At 42.4% G+C, this 18236-nt stretch overlaps 1 protein-coding gene across 10 annotated transcripts in view; it reads left to right on the forward strand.

Moving 5' to 3' along the window:
• The window catches only part of LOC110983129 (serine/threonine-protein kinase TBK1-like), a 36119-nt gene extending 18801 nt beyond the window's left edge, over positions 1-17318 (forward strand). For 9 of the 10 annotated variants that reach the window (XM_022242140.2, XM_022242182.2, XM_022242114.2 and 6 more), the window contains 15 exons: positions 2-183; positions 1543-1700; positions 2521-2634; positions 3249-3428; positions 4777-4976; positions 5480-5538; positions 5721-5812; positions 5986-6223; positions 6361-6488; positions 8172-8288; positions 8804-8905; positions 9442-9538; positions 13120-13215; positions 13739-13911; positions 14296-17318. In XM_022242140.2, coding sequence (XP_022097832.2) covers positions 2-183; positions 1543-1700; positions 2521-2634; positions 3249-3428; positions 4777-4976; positions 5480-5538; positions 5721-5812; positions 5986-6223; positions 6361-6488; positions 8172-8288; positions 8804-8905; positions 9442-9538; positions 13120-13215; positions 13739-13911; positions 14296-14425 — 2066 coding nt within the window. In that variant the 3' untranslated portion in view covers positions 14426-17318. Of the gene's footprint in view, position 1; positions 184-1542; positions 1701-2520; positions 2635-3248; positions 3429-4776; positions 4977-5479; positions 5539-5720; positions 5813-5985; positions 6224-6360; positions 6489-8171; positions 8289-8803; positions 8906-9217; positions 9273-9441; positions 9539-13119; positions 13216-13738; positions 13912-14295 lie in introns of those variants that run through there. The other variant, XR_015425098.1, reaches the window with a different exon arrangement.
• Positions 17319-18236: the final 918 nt, after the last annotated feature.

Below are 18236 nucleotides of genomic sequence, written 5' to 3' on the forward strand. Positions count from 1 at the left end.
GGTCAGGGCATGAAACATCTGCAGGATAAAGGAATAGTACATCGTGACCTGAAACCGGGTAACATCATGTGCTGTTTCGGGCCCGACAGCTCTTCCGTGTACAAACTGGCTGATTTCGGTGCAGCTCGGGAATTAGCGGAGGGTGAAAACTTCGTCAGTTTGTACGGAACCGAGGAATACCTGGTGAGCTCTAAATGACTCACATTTCAAAGACAATACATTCACATGAATATCCTGACTCATTTCTCTGTAATCAAGAAGTAAGTTTTCCTTCGACTTAACTTGTTACACGAGCTGCAACTAATAGCTGGATTCCTCAATCACTTCCTTATTTCCTTGTTCATATTTGCTAGATGAACTCAGGGGCTCACACTTCGGATATTTCCTTTTTCCTTTTCCTCAATAGTCATTTTCCACACCATTGAGATCCAGGCCTTGTATGAAGTCCTTTTATGGTCAATTCATGGGGTAGCCTCGGGGATTTTAAAGCCCTCGAAAAACCCCGAGATACGTCAATCGAGATTTCGTAATGCGTGATGTTATTTCCTAAACTGATATCTTCCCCAGTGATGTGTGAAAATAGTTGTCTTTAACTCAATATTATGCAGACTCCATAAAGACTAATGAAAGCCATGTTTGATTCAATATTTCGTTCTTTATTCAGAACATCTTCAGGAATGAGATAAACCATGCAGTTGTAACCTTATAACATGAGTCAGAGGGGGAGTAATTGGCCAATCAGAGAGTCTAAACAGTAAACAAAGAATTGAATGGCTCACAGACAGCATCATCTTATAAACCAGTGGGAACAAGGTGTTGGGAGGCCAGCAGTAAGGTACATGTAACAAAGGAGAAGTGAGGTGAATCATCCCATAAATGGAAATAAACAGAGTTAACCAAACAAGTTGTCTTTAGCCATTCAGATACATGCAGTGGGACACGGTTGGCTACCTCAATTAATGACCACCTGTGCCCCAATCCAGCCACGATTTTGTTGTGGTTTCGTCAGATCACGTTTCATCCATTCCTAATTATCAATTTGTTGAAAATAAAAGACGCAACAAGTCGCTTTACTCTGTGGGAGCCCAATTCAGTGTGTTTTTTTGGTACCGTTTTAGACTTCACTATACACAGAACGTGTGGCGGAATCAAGTCCAAACGAATCTCTTGTCTAGAGCCAGGTCTAGGTCTTCGCTCCATTGGAAATGCGTGGAGACGCGCAGACAATAGACCTAGCCGTAGCTCTGGAAGCCCGTTTCGGACACGGCCTTAGTTTTACAGCAATTTGAGTGCCATATTCTAAGGTCTTTAGAGTCCTATGTGCAGCTGATTTTGAGATCGATCCCTTCAATAAGTACCGTTGATCCCCGATATTCTACTGCCGGCTCTGGGCACGGGTTTCATGTAGTTGTCGAGGTTATTGACCTAAAAGGAAGCAGCAAATGTTTATCACTAGAGCCGTCTCGAATGTCGTCATCAGGAAGATTTCCTTGCGTACGGGTGACCATGAAAATCTTGTATTTCCTGTTTTGTTTCTGGTAGCACCCGGATGTGTACGAGCGAGCCGTTCTCCGGAAACCGCTTGTGAGGCCATTCACAGCCTCCGTAGATCTCTGGAGCATAGGCGTAACTCTCTTTCATGCAGCTACGGGGGTGCTCCCCTTCAGACCATACGGGGGCCGAAAGAATCGAGCCACGATGTGAGTCTTTATTATTTCAAAACAAGGCCATTAGAAGATGAAGCTTTACCCGATTTCATGGAGTGTGGGAACTGCTTGGAGAAGTGTTTCTTTATTGGTACTCGTTGGTAACTGAAGGTATCCCATAGTTTGGGGGTCACTTTATTAGGCACTAAGGTCGACGACCAGCTAGTAAAATGTCATGTATAGGCTATGTCAGGAATTAAGTTCACTGCAAACACCACTACTCAACATCTCTCCCATCCTTTCACGTGTCCTCGGTGGTGTTTATAGAGCTCTTTGGTTTCGCTAATTCTTAAGCCATTAGTCTGTATATGTTGGGGAGTCAGACTTCGACGAGCCTTAACCCCATGCTCAAGAAGAGTGTCAATATTTCTACCTTTTGGTGAATGGACGTAATCAGAACATCCCAGCCCCCCCCCCTGAAAAAAAAACTCTCGATGACCCTTTTGCACTTAATCAGTTCGACAGCCGACACCACATCTTACTGCATCCATTTTGTGGAAAGGTATATACGAAAAACAGTCCGACACATCTAGTGAATTGGAATGCTCTTGAGGCACAACGTTGCATTTTACATTTCCCGTAAAAATGCAACGTTAATTTCGTTATTTAGTTGTTTGAATCCACACGACGTTGGGACAAACAAGTTGAATGTTCGGACATATGTGTCTTTGTTTCGCCGAGATTTTCATCGGATCGACACAAGTCTGATTTAAGAATGAAAGCAAAGTGATTTTATTGGAATTATTCAGGGTTCGTTATTATTCACTTTTAAAATCGCGTGTGCCTCTTTACTATTTTTTTTTACATTGGACAGGCACCAGATGACCACCCTTAAGGCATCCGGAATCATCTCTGGCGTTCAAAGAGACTCCGAGAATGGTCGAATCGAATGGAGCAGGGAATTACCTAAGACAACGCAGATGTCACAGTGAGGGTCTTTTGAAAAATTTCCATCAGTTTCATTTTAATTTGGGCTTATTGTTGAGCAATAATTGTTATCGTGTAGCTACTCCAAAGCCCCATCGCCACTCCAATTAATTCCGTTTGAATTCCTTTACATGCACTTTGGAAATGAATTGGACTTGTTGATTCGAAGTCACTGTATTAGAGAGGCTTTCATCTTACTGTAAACAAACTTACCGTCAGCGTTTGCGTCGCTCACAATTAAATTACATCGCGACGTAGGGCTGTTATTTTAATCAAGCATCAATTTTTAAAGTGAGGTATACATTAATTTAAAAAAATTAAATCTATCCTTTGAATGTTCGTTTCTCTTATTCATTTTCGAAATGTGCACTTATCCTTTAGTTGGTTTTTGGAGACTATTTGTATATTCATAAGCCGATGTTTTCAAACAGGAAAATCTGCATTGTGGAGTTTGTCTTGCACACGGTCTTTTGGCTCAACAAGAGTTGCGTTAGCCAAATCAATATTCCAAAGGACCCGTGGACTTCCACAGGACTTAAATGTAGTCGGTAAACCAGAATTAACGCTGTAACCATGTTTTGTTTTCTCACAATTTCAATTCGTTCACCAATACAGAGGCCTGCGCCTTCTTGTTGAAGAAATGCTTGCTGGACTACTGGAAAGCGACGTGAACAGGATGTGGTCTTTCAAGACATTTTTTGACACCGCTCAGGCCATCGTGAACATGACTGTAGTCGATGTTTTCTACGTTGTGACGTCACAGCTCCTCAAGATTTACATTGATCCCACTCATTCGTAAGAACTATTTACTCCGTGCAATGTTTATTTTTGAAAAGATGTACTTCAGAAAGACCTTTATTTACCGAACAATGTCTCAACAAAGAGCTATCATTCCAACCTGAGCTACCCTTCCTTTGTAGCTGTAGGCCAGCATGAACTTGGCACGACTGTAGCAGTCTGAAATTCAGTAGATGTGCTGATACACCCAGACATTACACCACTCTAACATCCTCCATCCACACTCAGGCGAGCCTGCTTTGGAGCTGGGAGCTCTTCTATCAGTGGAGCGTCCTCATGCACTTGGGATTCGGCCAGAAATCGCCCTATTTAAACTTAGACTTTTCCTTTTCAAAGCTCGACCTGAACATGTGTCAGGAGATTAACTTTCTGCAGTGTAGTCGAGTGAACAATATACAATCTGGAACTCTTTAAAACTTCTGAAATCAGCTTCTACTGCTACGCCAGACACTTAAGCGAAGTCAGTTACTGTGTTCAGATTACAAATTAGTTCCTTAACCATAGAATCAGTTAAGCCTAGACTGACATCACACAGAGTAGAATAGAGTAGATTAGATCAAATGCTAAATGTGGAAGATCGTTTGGTCACGGACAACACTGGAAATTTCTTCACTCTTAAAAATAAGACGACATTTTGTGAATCATATCATCGCATAAAAGCACACGGGTTTTGTTTGGCTTAAAATTTATCATTTCATATTTTTCTCCAGTGTGGGAGAGTGGCAAGCGATCAGTGTTGTTTACAGAGCCTGTTTAGTTGGAAAATTAGTCCCGTTCGCTGTCCGAACAGTGCGAGAGAAATTCTGCTTGGTTTCGAAAAAAATCCAATTGTCCGAAATTTTCTAAGTGCTTTAGCATTCGGGAGATACCTCCAAATTTATTTTTCTACGTGTATTTTACCACAGAATGGCTTTCATATCTGCAGTTGATTCGGATTTTAGCTTCCGATTATGTCGAGACTTGTCTTGACAAAAATCAAAGTGAGGCATCATGTCTTTTGCAATATTAAGTTTCGAAACTCAACTATTGCATCATGTACAGGAGTTGCTCATGTGCTATTGGAAGAACATAATGGCTGCCTCGCCATTGATGTCATGGTCAACATGGGTACGTTCCAGTGACGACTGTTTATCGGCCAACGGGTGATTTTACCCAGCAATTCTTTGCTCAAAATACATCCCTGGTAACAGGCAAGATTGACTAGTGGTTGTCACTCGAACTTGCCCACGGTTGTCCCTATGGTCGCCAGGCCAGAAACCAGATTAAAAATAAAATAAAAGGTGTTGGCTGTTACAGACTGGGTCACTTTATCTTGTACAACTTTTTTCCCCAATTGTTAATGCAGATTTGCCGAGTTTCAGGAAAAAGTTGCCATGCAGACGTCATTGCAGTCCGTAAATCAGATGCACATCTTCGAGCACGCCATATTTTACCCAGAATCCAACGTGCCCTCCAAGGAATTCCCGGAGACAACACCATCCAATCCCATCTTTCTCTTCAAGAACACTTTCGATGGCGCTGTCTCACCAGTTGCCCCAGTTTGCCGTAAGCAATAGACCCAATGCCCGTAAGGCTTAAGCGCAGTGCTGCAACTCATTCACACTATACCTATTCACCGTGATCTTAGTTTTAAGATCAGTGTCAGGTTCTCTTTAATGACATCACTGACGAAATGAGTTTAAGCCAAACTTGTTTGTGTGCAACAGCTATATGCCTCTTGGCTTTTTTGACAATTGTTTTCGTTGTTTGATTGCTGAGGGTATCATTTGAGACATGGTGATGTTTCCAGGGTCAACTTGTGTTCCGTGCGGACATCAGTATACATTATTTCCATTCGTAGTATGCTGATTTACTCGTTGCTTGTAATCCACTCAGGTGCGTAAATAAGGGATGACTCTAGTTTTCAGAGCAACTCCTGCCTTCGGTCATCCAACGGTCTACATTATACTGGAAGGGCATTAGCTGCTTACAATCACTCTCAAAGGTAGGAACTGCTTTTAGGGTCACCTAAGAATTAAGCGATGTTCTTGGTGTTTTTTTCGTTACAGCAAACATACCAGATGTTCAGTCCAGATACTCATTGGGCACTGATGCCCCATCGACAAAGGTGAGTTGGAGAAACAGAATTGCGCACTGTTTCACGCATTTTAAAACATGGAAAACTGACCAAATATTTCAGCAAGAAAGAATATTTCTTTTTAATATGCCACCGATATGTGAAGTTTGTGCCCTTATCAATTTTTGATACTTATGGTTGCGATAACCGTTTTCATGTCTTATCACTTTCAGAAGAGCATTGCCGTCCACTTTTGCCTCAAACGGAAACAAGAATTTCTTCTGTTGATGCAGATACTTCAGAACATGGCTGTAAAAGCCTTTACGTAAGTCAAAAGAGCATTTCTCGATCCGCTTGACGATGACTCTTATTTTTTCAAGCTTCTCTACTTTTTTCAGCACAGTCGTGTCTTACTCTTTTGCGTCTCGAACAAATGATGCAATTGATGGCGTATTCGGGAAGATAAACCCTTTTCTCATTGGTCCATTCTTTTACCAGTCAGGTGGTCAAAGACGAGGTGAACCACATGTGTTACCACTTGAACAAGCTGGAAACCACCAACAAAATGTTGCCGGTGGTAGTGGAGGGCCTGCGCTCTCGCATCGAAACCGATCGGCAGCTTGGACGGTGTTGCCAAAGTATCGCCAATGGGAATAAGACGCGTCTGGAAGTTAAACTACAGGATCTTGAGGTCTTAGGGGGCGAGATCACTGAAGCGATTGCAGAAGTCCGCAGGGTAATTATGGCTAATTTCAACCAGTAGTAGCTATAACGGTGTTGTGTCAAACAGGATGGCGGGATAGCCTCGCTGCTAAGATAACCCGGAGCCGACAAGGGACGCAATATTATTCAATTCAATTTTATCTTTTCCAGCTTTCACTACAATTCGAAGAAGAGTCCAGAAGGCTAAATGTCATCAAGTGTGAGGTAGTTGATAGAGATGCCCTGAAGGAGGCATGGAATAAGCAGATCCTGCCCCAGTGCCAGCCAAAGGATAAATGGTAAACCAACTTGGGAAATGAATTCAACAGCTCATACGATAGAGGAAACCTGTAATAAATGCTTTACGTCAGTCTACCGTCAGACATCGTCGCTTGTGTAGTTTATTGCGGTGGCCTGTTCTTACCATAATCATTTAACCGCCTGGTTTCGAGTGGTTTCTCGGTGTTGCTAGTAATACTTGTTAGACATTTGTTCACCCCTGTCCCTTTCGTCTTTCTTGTTTTGCATAGTCATCTTGTATGGATCTCTGTCGTAGTTCATAACCTACTAAGGTAGATCCCAAGTTGGCACATATCCGTCGTAGCAATTTCCCATAAGCCCTAGGGCAGAACGTCCTACTCTAGCCACTATCATTAATTTGATATACCAGTCATTTGGTTCACCTCTAATTTCCCGTACTCTTTCGTTTATTTTTATCTCTACGAACAAAGCATGTTCTTAAGATTTCAATAACTTTATTAATATCCATTTTACTTGAGTGTGATGTATAACTTCCTTGGAAGGGTTAAGTGACCCAGTCACCAGTTTCCACTCGACAGTTAATAGTATGAAGGTTTGATATTCCGAATACATATAGTTCACGCAAATCCATACCCACACCCAACTGTGCATAGGTCCGTCACGCCTATCTTTGGTGTGCTCCCGTCTTTCTGCCCCACTCCACGTTATCGATCCTGCTGGGCCGTCCCAGTTGTTACTACATGTACCTGGATGATCTCGGACGAACGTGGTCTTTTCTGGCCAGGAGTTGGCGAATGACCTCTTCTGGCATTGATGACGACTGCGCAGAGCGTTTTTTTTCGCTAGGATATTGCAATTGTCAGCTCGACGAGCAATGTGGCCGAGGAAAGAGGTGCCGGCGACGTCGGACTGTTGGTCGTGACGGGAGGCATTCTTGTTCTGTTGGAAAACTCGTTGTTGCTGAAGTCGATTCACTGGACGCCTAAGATCAATCGCTGGCGGTTTTGATGGAATGACTCGAGCAATCTGAGGTCTACTTTCAGGGGGGACCAGGAATGACAAAAGTCCTGTATAATCGGCTTGAAGTTCAGGCATTTTAACCTCCAGATTTTGCATAAGCTGTTGATCATAGCAGATAGTGAGAGACTGAGTCGTCTGAGGATAGACCTATCTGGTTCGCTACGCCCAGTGTTGTAGACCTTACATTCAAGATGCACGAAATCCTCCACAATATCGACAGGCTTGCCGTTGCCATGATGTGAGGGGGATTGTTGCTGCCGTTTTCTGCAAAGAAACCCGGGGCAGCCTTTCTCGGGTCACTGATCATGTTACAGATCAGAACGACGTAATTCATATGGTTTATTAGTCTGAAAATAGCAAAAGGCCGAAGCATTAGTCGAAACGTTAGTCAAATATGCGAGAAAACGGGTAAAGGCGTTGACAGTAATGTCCGATAGTTTTGAGTCATTTCGGACTTTTAACCTTCGGACCTATTACGCCGTTGGCCTTAAGTCAGACTACTGAATCTTCGGATTCACGAAGCATTTACCCAGTGAACCCCAGGTATAGGAAAGTTATGTGTTTGCACCAACAAACTTCCAGTTTGTAAACCATCGGAATATCGAACCCTTGAACTCCACCAAACATCATACACTTTTACGAACAATCAATGATTTGTCCAGAAAAATGCTATAATGTTCACATCTTTGTAACAATTACAGCATAGAGCGTTTTGATGTCATGCTGTTCTCCCAACTGGAAATCTACTCTAATTTCTGCCGTGACAGCAAGGAGTCAACCCTGTCGTTCAACGCCGAGCAAATACACAAAATGGAGAAGTAAGCGATTGCATTTTATGTTATTTCAATTAAACATACTCGGGTGGGTATGTTTACATTGCTGCTTCTAAAAAATGTCATATTGCTGTTATTTCCTTTATCGAAATGTTTTGAGCTTATTTCGGAAATTTCAGTTGACAAACTCACAACTTGAACTTTGACATAGCAGATGCAAAACTTCACCAATGCCTTACACAAATTAAATGCTATATATCATCCATAACAGACGACGGACAACACTCGTATTTTGAATCACCTGAATAGAATTTGCCCGAGTGTACTTTATTTTGAACTCTTGTGCTAAAAGTACTGTTCACTTTCGTCGATAAATGAGTAAATGTTTTCGTAAAGCCTTTCCGGTCGCTTCTGTTCAACACCAATAACCTAAAAAGGTGAAGCAGTGAGTTTAAAAAACCGGCTCCTGCTGGCTATAGTAGGGGAAACGTTAAAATGGCTGACGGCAATTAAACATAAATGTTTTCACGAGTACCTTACTTTTTCTTGCCTGTTTACAGAATCAAATTCAACAACACGTCCCCAAAGATTAGTTCCTTAGTTCGTGATCACTGTGAATCTAACTGGTTTTGCAAACATTCCAGTATGACAAAGTGGCTCAGGTGAGTATTGCTTTGATAGGATCAATGTAAATCTTACGTAAATTGCGTCGAGACGGAATGCCTCCTTATAGTTTAGGTAGTTTATCAGCACTTCTGCTGTCTAATGTCACAAATGGCGTCGTCATTCTCTTTAGAATTGATCAAGAAGAGAACTGTACATTGAAGTTCTGCCGCGTTGCCGATCCTAAAGACAATACGATGCATTCGTTTTACAGAGTATGCACAATATGTATGTCTTTGTCGACAAATTTATATGCAAGAGGTACATCGACCACTTTAATTTGCCTCCGACCATTGCTTTTGTCCGTTCAGCATTTGTACAACGAAATGGTTGGCTGTGGATTGAGTAGGACCCGTAGATATTAAGGTATACACAGTTATACATTTTTTTCATTTATCATTCAGCCATTTGTCAAATGCATATGTGAATTGTGTGCAACCATATGGTTCTGTAGAAATATTGATCATGCAACCTTTAAAGTAAGAGCTGACACGCATGTGCGGTCAACTAATATTATGTTTTTATCAAACTACAGCCAAGCCTATTCCTTCAGACAGCAAATCATGGAGGTGGATCAAAGTTTGACGCCCCTGGTATCCGAATTCTCCAGAGAAGAAAGAACTATCTCAGAGGTAATGATATTGCCGACACCAAGACAGAAGATGACAGGTGTATAGGGCTACACTTATAGGCCAGTGTTACATTTAGGCTCATCATTAGGGCCACGTTAGAGTATGTTTCTACAGGGGTGTATGTAGATGCAAACTACATATTGGTAAAGTTGAGGGATGTGGTCTAGTACAGGGACTACATTTAGGTTCGTTTAGGTTGAACAAGGAATAGAGCAACATTTATGTCCCGGCTATAGCATTTACAGACCCAATGGCAACGGATGAAATATATTCTTCAGGCTATCACCGCTGAAAAAGCAGCTGATGCAACCAGGGAGAACAAAGATTGGGTTGACAAAAACGACTGGGAGATAGGATCTTCTCCAACAGAAGTGCTCCTGCTTTGAGAGAGTCCTTGCCAAGCCAGATGACCAGGCAGCAAAAGCAGTCTACAGAAATACGAGCAGCACTGAGCAGAAGAAGGTGCAGGAGATACAGAACAAATGGTAAACTGAACTTGCAGAGCAAACCCAGTTTCATGCTGACTCCGGCAACAGCTGGGCATTTTATGAGGCACTGCAAGCCGTGTATGGCCCAACCCAACAGGTGAAATCCCCCCCCTCACTGGATGGCAACAGTCACCTCACTGGCAAGAATCTATCCTTAACCGCTGGTCTGAGCACTACGGGAGCCTCTTTGGCGACAAACGGCAGTTGCAAGATGAGTCTATCAGGAAGACAGAACAAGCTGTGAGGTCAAAACTCGACAACCCTCCTACTCAGGAAGAAGTGAGGAAATCCATCGCAAAGCTGAAGTGCCATAAGGCTCCTGGAGTCGATGGCATACCTGCAGAGGTATACAAATCAGGAGGCGACACTCTTCTCGAGAAGCTCACTGACCTGTTCAAGTCATGCTGTGAGAGAGGGTTCGCACCACAAGATCTACGGGACGTTATCATTGTCTCTCTCTCTCTATAAGTACAAAGGCGAGCAGTTCGACTGCAGAAACTACAGAGATGTCACTTTGCCGTCCGTTGCGGGAAAGAATCAGTGTGGACAGACTCACACCCACAGTCGCCGAGGAGAACCTCCCAGAAAGCCAGTGCGGCTTCAGAGCAAACCGAGGCACTGGAGACATGATATTTTGCCTTGCGTCAGATACAGGTGAAACGCGCTGAACAAAACATGGGGCTATTTGCAGTATTCATTGACCTCGCTAAAGCCTTTGACACGGTGAGCTGAGATGGGCTCTGGAAGATCTGTCAAGACTGGGCTACCCTCCTAAGCTCCTCACAATTCTTTGTCAGCTTTACGACGGTCAGATGGGACAAGTGGAACACACTGGCGACCTCTCTGACCCGTTCCCTGTTGACAATAGTGTTAAGTAAGACTGCGTGTCGCCCCTACGCTGTTTGCCATCTTCAGCGTGATGCTATCAGAGGACAAGGAGAATTTCACTGAAGGAATCTACGCGTGATTTCGGACCGATGATAGTGGTTCTGCTACGTACTGCACGTAGGCGTCGTGTTGGAAGTACGCAACAATTTAGTTAGCAGTCCTTTTTCGTGTGAACATGAATGAACATGGAGTATGGTACGCTGAGCCTCTAGTTAACCTGCTTGAGGTTTAGGTAGTTTGTCATCCTGGAAAGCTACTATTGTACAAGAAAAATAGCCCACAGACTGCCCGGCGTTCTCCAAGGGGCATCCACCCTAGTATTTTCAACATGGTCATTACACTGGCGCATCTCTCGTAATTTCCGGTTTCAAAGGGAGTTGCGTTACATTAAATATTCTCTAGTGCAGTTTTATCAGACTTTGAGTGCGGGTCCCAGATACTGCTGCAATATTCTAATTTGGGATGCACTAATGACTTGTATGCTATTGCCTTAACTTATTCATTGCAACCGTGTAGGTGTCTCTGCAAAAGTCCCAACATACTTGCTGCTTTAGTGTTAATCTTAGACATGTGGTACTTCAATTCCAAGTTTTGTGAAATTAATTCTCCCAGTTAGGGGCCTAAGGGTTTTTTTAGTAATCTCAAGAGGAATGCTATCCATTTGCACTGGTAAGACAAAATGGATAGTGTCTTCAACTTCAAAAGAATTAGAACCCACACCAAGACACTTGAAGAGCGGAACCTGGAACTGCTTAATGCAGATGACTGTGCCCTTCTTGCATACAGTGAGGAAGCCCTTCGGGCAGTTGTCAAAAGCTTTAACTTGCAGTATCAGCGAAGGCCTTTGGCCTTACCATCAGCTTGAAGAAGAGGGAAGTACTTCACCAGAAACCTCTTTGTGGTAACTACATCCTTCCTAGTATCAGCATCGACGGGACAGTGTTCAACACCATTGAACGCTTCACTTACCTCGGGAGCATCGTTTGCAACGATGCAGCCGTGACCAAGGACATTGACAACCGGCTTGCTAAAGCAAGCAGCTCTTTCGGCCGCCTGCAGAAGCGCGTCTTGAAGAATCATTCTCTGCGCCTGTCAACAAAGGGGATGGTGTACAGAGCTGTAGTCATCACTGCTCTCCTGTCTGGACGTGAAGCCTGGGTCCTGTACCAGAAACAGGTGCGGTTCCACGAACGGTGCATTCGGTCCACCATGGATATCAAGTGGCAGGACTATGTGACCAACATCAACGTCCTTGAGCGAGCCAACATTCCAAGCATGGAGACCATCGTTATGACCAGACAACTCTGCTGGGCAGCATACCTGTCACGCAAGGAGGACACGCGAATGCCCAAAGTGGTGCTCTAAGGGAGCTGCGCCAAGGCAAGCGTGACGGAGGAGCTCCACGAAAACGCTTCAAAGACCAACTCAAGCGACAGCTCAGCGCATCCAACATCCCAGAGAAGGACTGGGAAATCCTTGCGAGGGATAGGCGAGATGGGTGGAGGGTAGTGACAAAGCGAGGGGCCAAGGCCTTTGAAAACACAAAGAAAGAAGCTGCAGAGGATAAGCGTAGACGTAGGAAGACATCTTCTGCCCAGAGCCCCACCGCCCAAGTATTCCCATGCCCGGGGTGTTCCAGAGCGTGCCGCTCTAGGATCGGCCTCCATAGTCACCTGAAGGTGTGCCAGCGACTTCCTCCCCATTGAACCTCGGATTCGAGGAACCAGCCATCATCATCACAGCATTTAGGTACACGTACTGTGTTTGGTGGTACATGTACATTAAGCCCCATTAGCTACATTTAAGCACAGAATTGGGGCTGCATTAAGTGTGGTAACCCGCAGTTAGGTCTAGGCCTACATGTAGGCCTGAGCTACATTTGAGCGAAAGGCGTTGGCTATCTGGGAACAGGGCCGGGACTACATAGGGCTCAGGCCACGCATAGGAAGAGGTTTGAAGGAGTGTCTGTACAATGTACAGTGTCAAATGATGCAGGTTTGGAGCTAAATAATAGAAACAGGTTTAGGGCAATGGCCGCAACGTATACAGGGTTCGGGCTATATCAGCTAGACCAGGGTTACAGATGTAGGGATGGTTCTACATTAGGGCTTTTGTGGCCCAGAACACACGAGGATTGCTTTTGTTCCTCACAGATAATTGTGGCTTTTGTATTTTGTTGTTTAACCGTCATTTGTCCTTTTGCAGTTGGGAGAAAGATGCCGCGAGGGACTAAAGAGCATTGAAAGTGCAATTTCAGAGTGTACATCTGCAAAGAACTTCTGCGTAAAGTCTCAAGTTCAGGTGAGTTGTTACTCCAATATTGCTCTTCAGCTAATATAAGGTACTGATATCTCAGTCTGTTAATGTGACACACGGGGAAGGAATATGTCGTATAGGATTGTCTGTCTCCCGAATGTGCCTTGATAACTGAAATCTAAAATCCATTGTAAAAGCACGCAAACGTACAGCATGACTTCCAACTGCAGACGGATTGGGCTAATTTTATGAGAAACAATAAGTCGAACAAATAAATGACTTGAAATTTCGTTTGTCCACTGCTTCTGTTGGATGGATTTCGTGTGGCCCGTTAAATTAGTTCTGCCTGCTTAGGTTGCGCGTTTTCACGTTGCGTTGAGGCAAAGTAACGTCAATTATATCCTTTAGTTATTCGACGGTACGGCCGGCTGAAATGTTTAGCACAATTCAAAATAATGTAGTCCCACGCAACTGATAAGCCCCCAGGATTCAGTCGAAAGACTGCCAACTGTTTGTTCACTTCATGTTCATTACGACTCTTTCTGACCCCTCTCCCTTTTTGTTCCAGGATGAGAAACCTCCTACGAGGGCTTGTACTTCTGCGACTTCACAAACATCTTTAAATCATGAAAGGGAATTCCACGAGGCGATCACGCAGACCCCATGGATTGTTAATGTCTTCAGAACAGACAAGTATCCTACCGTGCACATGGTCCCAGTGACAAGCGACTTGAGAAAGGAGTAAGTCTTGTATAGGCCTAATTGCAATTTCTGCAGTCGAGGCGAGGATAGAGTCTATTATGGGTGTAAACTAGCTTTTCGTAGTGCCATCACCTTTAAAACAAATAATTGATCGTGTGTTGCATTCGACTGAGTCATATCGAATCCTCCCTCAATGTTTCTCCTTTTTGCATTTTTACCTATTATAATGTGTATTGTTGTTCGAGTCGGAAGGAATGTGATTGTTATTTGAGTTCTTCTCTTATCGTCAACGGGGTCACGATTCCAACCTGCAAGAAGTCAGAGTTTGTTACAGTCAGAGCAGGTCTCCATAATTATGTTCAGTTAACGAGCCACTCCATTAACAATCTTTCCCACTTTTGGTTTTCCTTTTTGAACGCTCAGATTCTTGGAGTGGATTCGAGAAAAACCAGTCACGGAAGCCGTCGTCAAGAAGAGTCAGGACGTGACGGAAGAAATGCAGAATATGTCGCTAGATCTCTCTGATCCTGGCCTGGACATGTACGGATGCTGAGCGTGCATACCACACAATGGAGGAAGACGACTCCAGGCAGACGTGGCTCACAGGGGGTGGGGACACTTCCCTCCCCATAAAACGTTACACAAAACTTAGTTTCCAGCTACACAAAGCTCCCCAATAACATTTTATGATATTAATTTTGTACCAGTTGGTGACAAATGTAGTCTGCAAAATTATTCACAAAGTGTCAGAAACATCAATGACGTATCAACACGCAGTACAATAAATCGTTCGCGGCCCCACAAAGTGACCTCTACCGATTAAAAGACAAACTTGAGATTTCAGTTCCTTCTGATCTTACAATAGAACAAAAAACCCTGAAAATATCGAATTAAAATAGGTTTATTTTTCTTGAAATATACATGTCTAATTTGCCGCTCCAGTCTCACTACGTGGCCTGAGTATCTCAATCTTTGTTAGTTTCGACAAAAGTCGATTTAGTATTGCCCTTGTTTGCTTCGATCATTTCTACTTAGATTGTTATATTGCTTTCAGTTTGGATTGTAAGAGTGAATATTACCCATGTTTTTTCATTGCGCTGAGAATTTTGGTACATATATACGCAGTTAATCTATGGAGACTTTTGTGAAATATGCTATTTGGCTTTATTTTTACTCAAATGGTAATGATGAAGAAGGCAAGAATCAAGTATCACCTGCATAATCTGCTAAATAGGAATTTCATCCAGATGTTGACTGCATTTGACTTTATAATGCAATTAAAAATGTAAGTGCGATTTTGACGCCTCGCTAAGTGTATGTCGCTAAACCGATGTTGATGCACAGTTCATGTCAAGAATATTTTAAAATTAGCACCGACTTTATTTTATAGAGTAAACGTCCTTTCCCTTTTGTTACTTTTTTGAGTTCTGCATGCGGTGAAAGGACAAAATAAGATTGAATAGTTCACCGAAGACCTCTTCACCTTCGCATTTAAAATCCACTTAGCCAGTTCAGAAAAATCGTTTGAAGCACAATGAACTACAAGCTATCGTACAGTTCCAAACTACTAAGGTCTTTCCCTGGAAAGAACAATTAGAAGTTTAACCATGTTTTTATATTAAACGTAAAAACAGGTCACGTAGTGAAACTAGCAAGAAAGTTTTGTGAGAATACTTGGAAAAGTAGGAAATTCAAAATTCTAAGATAGTAAAGATTTCATTGTTTACGACTTGCAAATGTATTAATTTTCTAATATCGGCATGGGTCACTTCGAGGGACCAGCGACGAAATCTGTGCATTTTCATACTTAATAATGGACTAAACACTGCACTCTTCGAGGCCGGTGGCGCAAAACGTACTGCCAACGAAGACTAAACATTTGTCAGACTTGGCAGTCCATGTACCATCCAGTATCTCGTGTGTTTTCCTCTACTCATGTAGAAAGGAATACCTTTAGAGCAATTCTTCTGGGTAGTGACTTGGATTAAGACCGGATGAGGCGTGGTTGACTCAACATAAGTGGAATAGTTAAATACCATTCTGAAATGTTCCTGGGAGACGATTAAGTAATTTTCAAAGAGTGGATGATGTCATGATCACTTCCTTCTTTAATATTTTCTTTGCACTAACGTATTTCTCACGTTTAAGGTTTCAGCACGTTATATTTGTAACACTGTTCGATATAATTAGAAGGGAGAACCATAGGTGACACGATAAATATTTTATATTTTACATTAAATGTATTCTTAGCCGTAAAACGAAATGTGCATTTCATGATCGATTCTTGCTCCGAATTGAATGGCAAGACGGTGACCAGGATCAAGGAAGGAATAAACGCGCGTGGGATCTATGACAAGCATTCTTTCGACGGTTGCAAAAACAGAGGGGTTCATTTTGCGCCAACCGAGCGCCTCCATATGAAAAGGTGACGTCGAAGAGGGGAATGCTCGCCTTCTTCATGTATACACGGAATATTTATGATAGGGCATAAAAGTCCAGGTTGACCTGAAGAGAAAACTGAATTTCATCGGGCGAATCGCAGGTTTTAAGTGCAAGCTTCACTTCGGTCAAGTTTAATACAATTACCCATCATTTTATGACAATATTTTCAAAATACATCTATATTAATGGACTTTGAGAAAGATTAGATAAATATAACCCCTGTGAATTAAGGACTATGCTGATAATCTTGAACAACTTTTTATAATCATTCATAAACATTTTATTTAGACACAATGTAATCCCTTAGTTATTAAGCTATCAACATGTAGTTCAAGGTTGGATGGGTTTTAATGTTTCTCCCTTTGAATTATACCAAACATACTCTGGTGACTATTAACCATATTAACTATATTCATAGTAAGCAATACAAGGGGCGCCTCTCATTTCTGACCGTCTTTTCGTTGACATTAATTAGCATCAATAAGGGGCCTAGGTTATTTTGGCAATATCCTGACAGAAAACCTGTCACAAATTCCGTCTCAAATACCAAATTTCACTTACCATGAATTCTTAGCATGCAGTTCGACTTCATTCGGTGGAATCTTCGTGCGCTTCGTGATGAAAAAAATCAATATGACAACATAATTGTGCATACTTAAATTCATGTGTGTCAGATAATTCTAACCTCAACAAACTAACTCATGCACAGACTTGCCAAAGGACATAACAACATTGAACCTTGGAGGCGGGAATAGAGTTGTAAAGATTGCGATTCTGTCGATGGCCACGATTGATTCATATGGGTAGAAGGTCAAACAGCTTAGAACCAGACGGATATGTTTCTTGAGGTCAAGAATACACGAGAACAAAGCAGTTCACATTTAAAATGTGAAAACTTGAACAGAAAATGTGAGAACTCCTGTACAGCTCGATCTGCTTTTTGTCGTCATCCTATATTGTGTGAATACAGCGCTTTTTAATAGTTAGTAAAAGCTTGAAATTGACGTTGATTTTTTTGTTTGGTGTATATTTGTGGTTGTTGTCTGTGGTGAACAAACTTTGTATTGTAAGTGATTTTCTACAAAAATAGACGTGGCCGAACCTTCAAAAGTGGCCAACACCCGAACAGAAGTTTTAATATTTAGACCGATTGTGGTGTGCACAAAACATGACTCAAACTATCGAATACCAAATATTTACAAGATGTGAATTGTACTTGGGAATATGTTTGTGCAACTATTCCACTAATCCTAAATGTAACCAAACTATCTGACATCGCTTTTTGGTTACGTTTAATGAGAAGTACAATAATATTTGAAATTAAAAAAGGTTAAATGGATGGGCAGGAAGGAAGTGTGGTGGGCCGGGAACCCCGAAGAGTCCTATATGGTGGCAGTAACTGCAATTCCTTGCGAATTTCAGGAGTCCGTGCGCCTGAATGCTTGGTCAACACCGCATAACTTTTGGATTTTCCCTCGCTGTCTTTTTTTCTCTTAAAATGGCTGCTTTTCTGGGCACTAAAATTTCCTTCATATCAGCTTTGGGGGAGAATTTCTCAAACATTCTGTGGTGAACCCACTGAAAATTGAAAGGAGAACGAAAGAGATCATGTCGAGCATCAGTTTTCTGTCTAGCCTGGACACCTGTGACAGTTGTGAGAATACATTTGGGGGGGATTTAGAATAGGGATTTTATCACTGGTGTCTATGGAAATGCATTTACCCCGAAATAAAGCCTGAAAGTTCACTCACCTTCCGGAACCCTCGGATAGGAAATATAAAGAGCAAAAAAATAGCATTTGCAAATTTTTGCCGTTTGTTTACTTCATGAAAAAAATCACATTGGAAAAGGGCCTTTGTAAAGCAAACATAAAAGCTAGCATATTAATTTATAGAAACTGAAAAGTTACCTGACCTAAAAGA

The sequence above is a fragment of the Acanthaster planci genome, linkage group LG04 (assembly GCF_054643075.1).
Source record: "Acanthaster planci isolate LZ-2023a linkage group LG04, COTS_SCS, whole genome shotgun sequence".
NCBI lineage: Eukaryota > Metazoa > Echinodermata > Asteroidea > Valvatida > Acanthasteridae > Acanthaster > Acanthaster planci.